Genomic DNA, 12,319 nt, shown 5'->3' on the forward strand with positions numbered 1-12,319 from the left:
TAAGAATATCAAAGTAGAATTTATTATAATATTAGATAAATGATAACAAAAGAATACAATTGCAAACTGTATCCTTTTAAAAGAAAGCAAACTTAAACCAATGGTTAAACTACCCCTCCAAAGACAATTGAACACATGCATAACATATCCAAAAACAAATTATTTTATGGTTAGCAGAGCAATAACAAGCACTCACATTAGAACTAAAAAAAAAGTAAAATAAAATAAAAAACGGACAAACTGTATTTTTTTTAAATTAAATGTTAGACCAAATCCCCTATAGCACAAGTATTCTTTATTTATCAAATTTGAGGCTTCACTTTACAAATGGTTGATGATTTGTTTCCTCACAGCACAAGTAATTGTTTCAAAATCAATAGCATATATACTTAACATAGATGAATCACAGCATCTGCATTCATTTTGCCAATCTTATCTTTTTTGTGCTTATGCAGATTGGAACTCATTCTTAAATGAACTGTGATATTTAAAGAAAGAAAGAAAGAACATCAGAGAGATAAAGCTCTGCAGTATGCACCTTAAAATCTCATTCAACATTGTGGGAAAAAACACTGAATTATTGCATGGCTATTGGCTGATGTTTTTCCACCCCCAAAAAAATGAAGCAAAACAATAACAACAACAACAAAAGTTTACATGGCCATGAATTAATCTTTGTGGTTTCCTGGGAGTGTACGCAGACATTTAACCACTACTAACGCTTATCAAAAATATTTGTTTTGATTGTCTGTTTGGTCACTATTTCACCCTCAAGAGCAAGCAGGTAGATGATTTAATGATTTAACGTCTTTACTGCCACTAACCCAGTTGAAAAATATTTAACAACTTCCTCTTCGTCAAACTGATTTAAAAAATTGACATTAAGTCACCACACTTATCACTAATATCTGCTCTTTTGTAATGTTTTTTATTTTATTTTCCCAATTCCCAATGTGGCACAAATCCATTAGTGTTCTTTCAACATGAGCTTGGTTTTGTTAGCTGAATAGACAAAAACAACATGGATCTTTAACTACTTTGGGCCACGTTATGGCTCGTTTTACTGCAGTTTGACGATCTAAGTCTGTCAATAATGTGTTTTGATGCAACATATTATTTGACGTGACATTAGATTTGAAAGTGTTTTCTGCTATTAAGTGAAAGGCCTGAAATGGTGTATGAAGTCAGTGCAGAAAGCTGAAGCTGACATAGCCAACACTGGAAAACTGGATTTAAAAAATATATATTTTGGTAAAGGAATGTTCAGTGTTAATTTGTCCTCATTAACTCATTCATGGCCATTGAATTGCTATAGACGTCGAAAATTCATTTTAACAGTTTCTATTGGTTTAACATTTTTCTACTTTTGTTAACAAGAGTATGAAAACCTAGAAAAAAATGTATTGTACATTTAAAACAGATATAAAATTTGATCGTGAGTTAACTAGAGAAGTCATACGAAAAAACTTTTTTTTTTAAAGAAAAAAATATTAAAATTAACAAATAAAATACTAATTATTTTATTTTTTTAAGGAAAAGATTATTAAAAATTAGGGACGATTAAAATGTTTAATCATAAGTAATCGCATGACTTCACTAGTTAACTCACGATTAATCACAAATTTTATCTGTTCTAAATGTACAATCATTTTTTTCTAGGTTTTCATACTATTGTTAACAAAAGTGAAGAAGAAAAAAGTTAAACTAGTAGAAATTGTTCAAATGAAATTTTGACGTCTATAGCCGTCAATGGCAGTGAATGGGTTAATGTCCACTTCAAACAACATTAGGGGATAGTGTAAAGGAGCATTGTAAACAGGGGCTTATTGAGCGTTGGCCGATCTTTCCAGAGTACTTTTAGGCATGCTTTTATGGTCCCTCCACGAAGTATAGTTTGTGTCTGTAAATTGGCAAGATAATGTAATCAAGTTAAAAAAACATATAGTTTACCTGATGGTGAAGAAAAACTTGGATTTCATGCGATAACTTACCTGTGACATCAACCTGTCATAAAGATAAAGAAGATCAATAAATGCACAATGAAAGTATTATGTGAGACCTTCCTTGTCCTAACTAGTGTCAGCTCTGTTTGTCTATTTTCAAATAGTTGAACCTTAAATGTCAAAGTTGTACCATCTGGGTTAAGACCAAAATCTACCTATTCACAAATACGGCTCAAAAGTTTAACAAAAGGTCAGAGTTCAAACTTCTGTCATGGTATTGTATTGATGATCACATGATGTACCATAATATCATTTAAAATGCTAGTATGTGTAGATATATCATTTTAATGACTGTTTAAATTGTTGCTATGTATAGTTTGATTTCATAATTAAACCATCATATACAAGTAGCAACTTATTAAATCAAAACAATTTAAATAAATGAATATGGGATACAATTACGTGAGGTTTGCTGCTAGCTAGCATGTAGGCCTGACCCTTGATTAGCTTTCCAGGTTCTCACATGGCCCCTTTAAAATATGATTTGCCCAGTCATGGTAACGAGTGTACCCTTTGGGACAGGTGTGGACTACTACTGGTTTGGATTTAAGCAGGTAAACGCTCGTAAACAATGGTGGCTCCTAAAAATAGTTTCTGCCAAAGTATCACTACTTTGCTAGTGTGTGTTGAAAAGTTGTTCCAATTTCAGCTTGTTCCGCTTTACTGGTTCACCCTCCCTTACCTTCAAAACTATTTCTGTCAATTCTTCTTTTTGAACCAAACTCCTATTTGAAACTAACTGGCTTGTCTGGTAGTGATCTGATCTAACACACACACTACTTCAAATGGAATGCACATCAGAGTGAAGTCTATCAGATGCCCTTTCTGAAACTAATCAGAAACAATGAATGTAGCCATGTGTGTTCTTTTTTTCTTTTCTTTTCAACATGGAAACTTGCTTTGCATGCAACACTGAGCAGAAATCGTGTGTAGCCTGGGCCTGAAGTATTTCCTGTTTGCACCTGTTTACTATTATCAGTGCTGCTGAAACAAGTTACACAGTTTTGATTGCATTTTGAAGAAAGCCACCTAAACCTGACTGGGTACCAATGACTATAAGTGTATTGGGTGTTGCCTGGCAAAGCTTGGAAAATGACAAAGCAAAACTTTTGGCACAAGCAGGAAGTTAAATTTAGTTGCTCTTGTAAATGTTGTGGTTTATAGGCAATTTCAAAATTAATGATTTGTTTCCTATACATATTATGTGTTTCAATCACTTCCATATTTTTGTACAGTATTTCACAGTTAATTGTAAATTGCTGCCATCTTCAGTATTAAATGGTTCCAGTAACATATTAACCTTATTTTCTTAAGATGGGTGCAAATTCTTCAAAGGCATTTTAGACAAGTATGAATGGATGGATATGCACAATGATTATTATTCCTATTCATAAACTCCGAAGGAGAAGGAGCCAGATGGACAGTGCAACTAACATTTGCTATATACGGGGTCTGAATGTGGAATATCAACCTTTGAGAATATTTAATAACATACGGTACATATGAAAGTATCCCATTCCATTTCAATCTCTTGAATAATGATTTGATTTTTCACCTCTTTTACCTCATTAGCTGGTGACAAATGTTTAAAGGCTAGGCAGAGGTTGATTCTCTCGTGAATCTGTTTTTACATACATTGGTCCATTCAGATATGAGCAATCACATAACTTTGCTTTAAAGGCTGCCAGCTTCATGCAGACAAATAATGGGAAAGGCCAAAAACATGGAACAGATTAACAGCATTTCCATTTATTTCTATGGTGAAAGATGATTTGAGATACAAATTTTGCGTTAGGAGTACTATTCACTCAACAAATGAAGCCCCCATTAAAACCCGACGTATATGATCTGACGCATGCATTGCACGGATAATCCATTAGAGGGCAGTATCACCCAGCTGATGGCTTTTCCAGCGACCTTGCATGATTACCCCAATTAAGACACCTATACTTACTAATAGTGGGAAATGTTCTTTTTGATTTTTGGAAATAGTAAAATGTTTGATATATCTGTTTATCATAATATTTTTGACAGTTATAAATGTATTAATTTAAAGAATTGTGACCGGATGTATCAAATATTACACAAATAAAGAGTCACATGTGGAAGTTGATTTTCAAATTATAATTTTTTTTTTCTCAAAGGGACCAATAAATACTTCATTTACAAAGAATCTGAATTTTCTCTAATATCTCAATGCCACCACTGTATTTTGTGTGTGTTTAAATGATGAGTACACTATGCCGGCTAACATTTTAGGATGTCTCCGACAATTCATCTACTTTGTATTATTTTAAAATTTCTACCAATGTAATTCAAATTAAGACTTACTAATCCTGCTTTCTAGTATAACATTTCATGCTCATGCCGATCAAACTAGACCAGTTGCGATTCCAGAGTGACAAGTTGCTCTTTTAAATGGCACAACTTCATGAATGGAATTCAGAGTGACACGTGAGAGGAAGAACGAGTCAGTTCATACCGTCGTGGCTCCTCTGTTCACATCGTACGCGTTGCCGGAGCCCCTGAGGATGGCAACAAACTAAAGTTAAGACTTGTTCCGTGAGTGTGACAGCTTTATGTGCGTGTGTGTCCGGGGAAAACGGTGCAATACAGTCCTTTATTTACATTGTAGAGGCTCATTCTGATTGTGTGAATACTGCTGTTTAAATAGACAACATGGATCATTTTGTCATTCCAATATGGAACAAAACAGAAAAGTCTTAACTTAAAACACTTTTATCATTATTATAAATGATGATGAAGGATTAACAAATGTTCATAAAGGTAAGAAAAGATGATTCAATGTACAGTAATATAGACATTTTCTGGTGCTCTCATTTTTATCAGGCTTAAAAGGGAAGTCAACCATAAACGTTTCTTGACAATGATATGTTATATGTGACCACACTAGTCTAATCATGACATTTTGATTATTATTACATTTATGGAATATGAGTAACGAAGTAAAATCCAGCCGTTTTTATCCACCTCAGGGGGCGGCCATTGTGCCACTTGCTGTCGACTGCAGATGACATCACAGTTGCTCAGGCAATTACCAATCACAGTTCACATGTTTTCTGAAGCGTAGCTGTGATTGGTTGTCCCTGAGACCTGAGCTATTGCGATGTCATTTTCACTCGACAGCAAGTGGAAAAATGTCCGTCTTCGGATATTTATAAAAACTGCTGGATTTTGCTGCTTAACTCATATTCCACTAACGCAATAATAACCAGAATACCGTATTTAGACAAGTGGGGCTGCATAGAACATATTATTGTCAAGAATTTTGGGGGGAGTTGACTTCCCCTTTAAATGTATATGAGATCACCAAAAATACTTTTAGCCACTGCATGAATACCAAACTTATTTTGCAAAAAAATGTAAAATAAATAAAAATAACAAATAACAAAAATAACAATAATTATATTAATCATTTAGAAATAAAAGAAAATAAAAATAAATAAAAACTTAATTTATCACAATGACTCTTCGTTAGTGGTAAACAAATCCAATCTGTTACCTCGCAGTCATTTTCCCTAATGCATTATATAACAACTGAAATAATTCCCATCTATCACTACCGGACAATTTAAGTTTCATTCTTTTGTATGACAAACAACTCCAGGAATGCACTAAGCAGTAGATAAGAGCGCATTTTCATTGCCTGAGTCCGACAGGGCTTCTGTCACTGGTATGTTTGGCAGCGGTGGGTGTGGAAACACATTGATGCATAGATAGGTGTGTTTCAAAATGTGTGCATACAATTGTCGTCATTTGACGCATTTAATACAACCTTTTAAACCCCTAATCATACCTTCTTCCTCCTTTATGAACAGGCAACACCTTTCTACAAAATTCACCTATCAAGTCTGACAAGTCTCAGTTTTGTGTCGTTGGAAGTTGAATTGCAGGCCTCACATTTTAGAATAATAAAAAAAAAAAGAATCAGATGACATGTATAGTTTCTATTTGTTGGTTAAGATTATTCATACAACCTTCCAATATGCGGCGGTGTATGAGGGGATCACCATTCATGATTGGACTTACTTCTGACAGTCATTGCAGAGGGCGACCAGACTAATGCTGACGATGAGGAAGATAATGAGGGAGATGATGCCCACCTCAGCGGACGAAAAAGAAGACAACATCTCGAACGTTGCAATCGGAGCCATTGTGGAGGTGCTCTGTGATGGAGTCAAACAGAAATCATCTATCACCAACTGACATGACAATTGACATGTCGCATGAATTAAGCATCATATGTACAATATTACTTACCAGTGTGTGCTGCTTGACTCACTGCTGTGTGTCACCAACTGCCGCCAGTCGTTCAACTTATGACACAATATGCGCCGTGGCAGGCAGGTACTTGAAGGAGGGATATCTTTTCATTGGTGTCCTGCCTGTCTTGAAGGAGGTGCTCACACGACACGAGCTGATAACCAGCCCATTGTGCTCATGCTCAACCCAAGAGCAACACCTCTGCACCTGCAACACACCTGCCTGCAGCATGCGCATTCCAAGCACTCGTTACACACAGGTATTTAAAGTGGTGAAACTTGTGTCATTCATATCATTAAATATAAACTGTTTATGTGCTGTATTATAGTAGCTCACATTTATTCCACACAAAATTCCAATCAAGTTTACAGTAACACAGGAACTTGTTGGTTGATTGCAGGCAGCATAATTATCACTCTCAGCTATGTCATAATATTTGTGCATATTCTTGAGCTGTGCAGCAATGTTGACCTAAAAACTCTGCATTCATAAACTGGAACGGCACAAAGTAGAGTGCAGACCTCCGCCAAGGCAAAACAAAAATACATTTGGTTGATTGTAACTTTTATGAGGTGATATCTTGTAGGTGGAGCGACATCTGCTGGCTCTCGTTGGTTATTACCATACTCAGCTCTAATGTCTACGGTGAAGTGAACATTGCACAGCTAATTAAATATATCTCACCACTGATGGTTACAACAAATTCATAACAGTTAGTTAGGATTAAAAAAAATATATTAATTAGGATAAGATGAAACAGCTGCTGGTACCGATATGACGTCACAAGTCAAAATGGCGGTCACTTCGGTGAAAGAAATCTCTCAACTCATTGAAAAGCATTAGACTTTGGGTCGTTGTAATTTTATTTGTGAGGATTGTTTTGATTTTAAAGTGTGATGAGATGTCGTTTGACTACTATAAAAATCGGTGTGGTTTGTATGATAATCACAGGCAAAGGAAATGCAATCCACCGTATAAAGCAGGCATATCAAATATACGGATCAGGCCCTCAAGGCGGTTTAACCCAGCCCGCGAGATGATTTTTTTATGCAAATAAAAGACAGTAATCTGAACAATTAATCAAACGGCCACAATAAAAATGTATTCATTTGGAGTTTCCGGGTAATCCTTACATGAGTAACGCAACTTGAACATTAAATTGTCCTGGATGTCATTATTTTACACACCACCTTAAGTTACGGTTTGTTTAAAAAATTAAATAAAATCACAGACCGACATAAACGTGTTAAATACGACACAAATTTATTTACTGGTAACATAAACACATATGACAAGGATTAATGTCCTTATAACTTCATGAACTGCGTCACACAATGCATTCTGGGATATATGCAAAACAGGTGGCTACAACTCTTACAGGCAAAGTGTTGCTACGTTCCATTTCCATTTGTGTTATTTTTTGGAAGAATATAATTACAGTTGAGCCCCGTAATGGAGGGCTAGCCCACAAATAGCGAAATTCTGTGTATAATTGACGGCAATTGTTTTTAAGTTATATACCATGATTTTACCGATCTGGCCCGCTTGGTAATATATTTTCCTCTATGTGGCCTTTGAGCTAATATGAGTTTGACACCCCTGGTATAGAGGAAGCATTTGCATTGCGTTGCATTGGGGCAGTATCAAAAATGCCCGGATGTTCGGAATTGTCAATTATGAGGGGAAAAAACGTAACAAAATTACAGTAAATAAAAGCACATTCTTACCTGACACCATCACTAGTGGCTAACTCTTAAGCCAGCTAAAGGAGAAGTCAACCTATTTTTTTCTGAACAATAACATGTGTCCAGTGTCCACATTATACACAACATTCAGATTATTATTGCATTTGTGGAATATGAGTTAAGCAGCAACATTCCCCATTTTTATCCATTTCAGGGGGCAGCCATTTTGTCATCAACTGAAAATGACATCACAGCTGCTCAGGGCCACATTCTCATTCACTCACTTCCATGTCACTCAACAAGCCTTTGAAAGGCACACACATTCAACATCACAGATAATACTGCTCTGTAGAAGTCTGCACCTCACATGCACATACAGTTCTAGTCTGTATGTTAGAATTAGAGTATATGCATGATGCTTGTAAAATATATATATGAAATAAGAATAGATGCTCAGTCGCTACTTTGGTTATTTAATTGCAGGGGTGGTCTGGAATGTAACCATCAATCAAATTACCAAATCAGTTTTTTTGACCGATGAAGTTGCAGCTACACTGACTTTGCTTCAGTAATGAAAAGTTGGCAAAACCTTGATTAAAAAAAAAAAAGCTAAATAATTCAGTGACTGAAAGTGATATGATATTGGTTGGCTCAAAGGACCTCAAAACCAGTGAAATATTACATTTAAAAAAACTTTTTTTCGTGTTCCAATCAAAACAGCCAAAGAATACTGTACTTACTGTACATCATTAATGTGCACATTCCTTTAGTGAAGTATGTTCTCTACTAACAAGAATCTTCAGCATGTTAAGATAATGAGCCTCTTCTTGGTAAAGACACACCCTTGTATGTTTTAGGTGTGCCAAGATGAAGTCAACAATACATGCAATAGATCCTCCATTCATGTTGGTTATGATGTTCGCAAATCTGACTCAGATTGAGACAGTTTACTAACAAAGTGCCAAAACAGTATTACACGTTGTTGACATTTCAGTATTGAGTTTGAGACCTTGCTCATCCCATTAGGCAAAATGGGAAATTAATAAGCGCACTGTGGCCACCAGGGGGCGCCACAAACTCACAAAAGAAAATAATATACTTTCATTAAAGTTATAAACTACCGGAAGTTCTGTTGCCTCGTAGAAAGGCAAAACAATTGTATAGCAGTGTTGTTCTCTGGTATCCCTCTCTCTAAATGACTCCGATAAGGACAGAAAGTCAGCTTGTCTGCACCACTTAATTGAGACACATCATTACGGCTCACGTGCCACATTCGGTCTGTCCAGTCTCTGTACCTCAGGCCTATGAAACAGACGTGCTAACCACCATTTCATTGTGGCATTATGACTGTTTTTGTTTGTAAATTTTATTTCCAAGTTGTTACATAAATTATGTCTACACAAGTAGCAAAACATAAAATGTCATCTAAAACTCGAAAAACACACCATTTTTTGTATGTGATCAACAAAAATAGTTTAAAACACGCTAAGCTGATGATTTGCTTTAATTTTCAAAAACGTATGGCATTTAGTTTTATAGGTCAACCAACTCACTGATTTGTTACTTGTAACTTGCTCAGCTCAGCTCAGATTCCTTCAAACAACAGCAATAGCAATGATTCATTGAGGAAAACTTTAGTGAGTGTTCCGCAACTGCGGAGTGCAACATGCCAAATATTTCTCCCTTGAATCAGCTGTGAAATATTTTGGATATTTGAAATTAACCTCGACACATCTGCTGTAATAATTTATTTTGCATACTTAACATTTATTTTACATTACAGTTTTTTTTTGACTCGATACACACATTTCTTAATGGTCTCTCTCTTTTTGACCCTGTAGTTGTTTCTGTTTGTGCCTCATTGTTACAAGTGCTGTCAAAATGCAAAACAGGAACAGGGCGGGGAAGGACATACAGGCACACCACAGCTGGCTCTCCCCGAACGTCTCCACCAATGTATCCTTCCGCCTGACATAGTCCCAGAAGAGAGCCTCCAGTTGAAAAAGTGTGCACAGGGATAAAAACAGGTGAAAAATCTGGTGACCTTGGCCCAGAAAATCACAGCGGCCTGGGAAGAAGCGCTCAGGTATAGGGCAGGAGAAGAAGACAGCGCTCAAAAGGAAAGAAGCGACCTGGAGGGCGTGGAAGGGCAGTGAGGGCTCCTCCACCCAGGCTGCAGTCAAAAGCCGGTGAATCACAGGACTGATGTCCAGCAGATACGCTAGGGTGGAAGGGATCAGCTGACAGATTTTACGACCCACGGGATACGGACGCCGATATCTGGATTTGGCGAAACAGCTGCTTGCACAGGAAAGCCAGCCCAAGAAAGCAGCGCCGGGCAGGAACAGAGAGCCAAAGCAGCTGTCTCTCCATGCTGGCTCAGATGCATAAAAATAATGTCCAAGGGAACATCCATACTGATAAATAGCCACACCCACATAATCCATGAAGAAGAAGAAATAGTGTGCATGCTCAGAGTGAGACTGAAAAAGATGGGCTGCTGCACTAAAGAACAAATACGTAAGCGAAGACACAAAGAAGAGGCATAAAGGCAAAGAGGCTGCCGTAAAGGTGTACCCCATGGCTCCTATTTTAGCCCACCAGCAACGTAGGAGCACAAGAGCCGCCAACAAGTGAGTCCACACATTGAGGGATTCGTTGTGTCTCTGGAAGAGGCTGAAGAGGTAACAGCGCCACTTCTGATGGACAGGACGATATCCTGACAAGATGTAGGGTTCCCGAAACAAGCTGGGGACTTGAGAGGAAATGACAGTGGGGCTGGGCAGCGGCAGGGAAGAGGATGCCAGGTCGGAAAGTCGGGGGAGTTGGCCGATGTGCTTTGCGCTCGCGATGAAGGTGCTGAGTCGCTGTAGAAAGTCTCCGGACATCGCTGGGTCTTGTGTATGGATGACCCTGAAAAAAGATATATATAAAATAGACGTCATGCACCATTTCCACTGTATGATACCTAATCAACCCAGCATAACTAACTATTGGTGATTTTCTAGAAGATGTAACCAAGATAAGTGTTCTAGAAAATGGATGGCAAAATAATTCTATAATCATAAGGCTGAAATCACTTACACTTGCTTTCACTTAAGCCCAAAACAATATTAACTAGGATCCATTTTTTGTTTCACAAAGAACTTATTCATGTGATTAAATGGCAAAAGAAATGTTGGCCAGCGCTCAGTCCACAGCACGTGACATTCCTAGACAAACAAAAACTTTTTTTTTTTCTTATTCCAACAATTACCTAAGGGAGGCACACTCAAGGTGAGCGCAATTGAAGTTAAATCCCTTCACATTTCTCTACTGGAAAGAAGATAAGCAGTTAAACTTGTGCATATCACGTATTGGAAATGTCGGTAGGGCCTGTGCCGAGGAATGGTCAAAACAAACCTACACCCATGTCGGGGAACAACTGCAATTCCCCCTTTAATTGTTGGCCATTCAAACATTTTACATGGATTAACTTAAACTCTTTATATTTGAATTGAGTGTCATAGTAACAAAAGTTGAGCGACTGAAAAAGTTAACTATGCAACAAGAAGTGAATAAATAATATGAAGGTATTCAAAACAAGTTGAAACACTTGATTTTTGCTAAAGAGATGAGCTGAGCGCACCAGTGTGTGTCGATGGAACCCGTTGTCCTCCTGGAAGCAGCACGTCCCTGCAATGAAAGGCACAAGCATAAACTATACTTGCTCGCCTCCCACAGAAGCTCCACAGCCTGAGAAGAACATGACGACATGTAGGTTTTATTCGGATAACGACACACTAGCGGACCTGGAAGTTTGTGGGCGGTGTTAAATAGAAACGCCCCAAAGTCATACTACATCCTCTGACGAAACATTATTAGTCTCCGTTCATGTTTTAGTCAAATCCATACCAGTGTTTGTGTCAAATGTATTCTTAATTCTAGTATGGTGACATCTAATGTACTTTTCCGTACAAAACATGAAGATGCCTTTACAGAAACATTAATGCGCAGTTTTGAACACTGCCAGAGAGCTATTCATATTATGCTATTAATGTTCGTCAGTTAAGTTCTACACAACTGCACTCAAAAGACGCAATTATAAACAAATATGTTAGATGATGTGACTGCAAAAAATAAACAAATAATTACAAATAAGGGCGGAAGTGCCCCCCAACCGTTCATTTAAAAAAGCCATATAAAGAAGGAACATTTAATTAAGTAAAAATTTCTCTCACTGCTTTGGAATGGAGATTAATAGTGATATATCTGAAAAGTGTGTGCATTATTATCTTCGCAAACCTCGTACAGTGACAAGACTTTAATATAACAAACTTGATATGTAGCACCACTTCTCTCACAAAG

General features: G+C 37.1%; 1 protein-coding gene and 1 long non-coding RNA gene across 2 annotated transcripts; both read right to left on the bottom strand.

Annotated features, from left to right (window-relative positions):
* On the bottom strand, nt 1–6,434 carry LOC144039832 (uncharacterized). Its single transcript, XR_013289543.1, has 5 exons — nt 6,285–6,434; nt 6,054–6,190; nt 4,486–4,528; nt 1,992–2,004; nt 1–1,900 (listed from the first exon to the last, which is right to left on the bottom strand). It is a non-coding gene; the product is annotated as an uncharacterized LOC144039832 (long non-coding RNA).
* Nucleotides 6,435–9,705: 3,271 nt separating this feature from the next.
* Nucleotides 9,706–11,784, bottom strand: paqr8 (progestin and adipoQ receptor family member VIII). Its single transcript, XM_077552754.1, has 2 exons — nt 11,601–11,784; nt 9,706–10,885 (listed from the first exon to the last, which is right to left on the bottom strand). The coding sequence occupies exons 1-2, from the start codon at nt 11,726–11,728 to the stop codon at nt 9,784–9,786; spliced, it is 1,230 nt and encodes a 409-aa protein (XP_077408880.1). The 5' UTR covers nt 11,729–11,784; the 3' UTR covers nt 9,706–9,783.
* Nucleotides 11,785–12,319: the final 535 nt, after the last annotated feature.

This window comes from Vanacampus margaritifer, chromosome 19, assembly GCF_051991255.1.
Source record: "Vanacampus margaritifer isolate UIUO_Vmar chromosome 19, RoL_Vmar_1.0, whole genome shotgun sequence".
NCBI lineage: Eukaryota > Metazoa > Chordata > Actinopteri > Syngnathiformes > Syngnathidae > Vanacampus > Vanacampus margaritifer.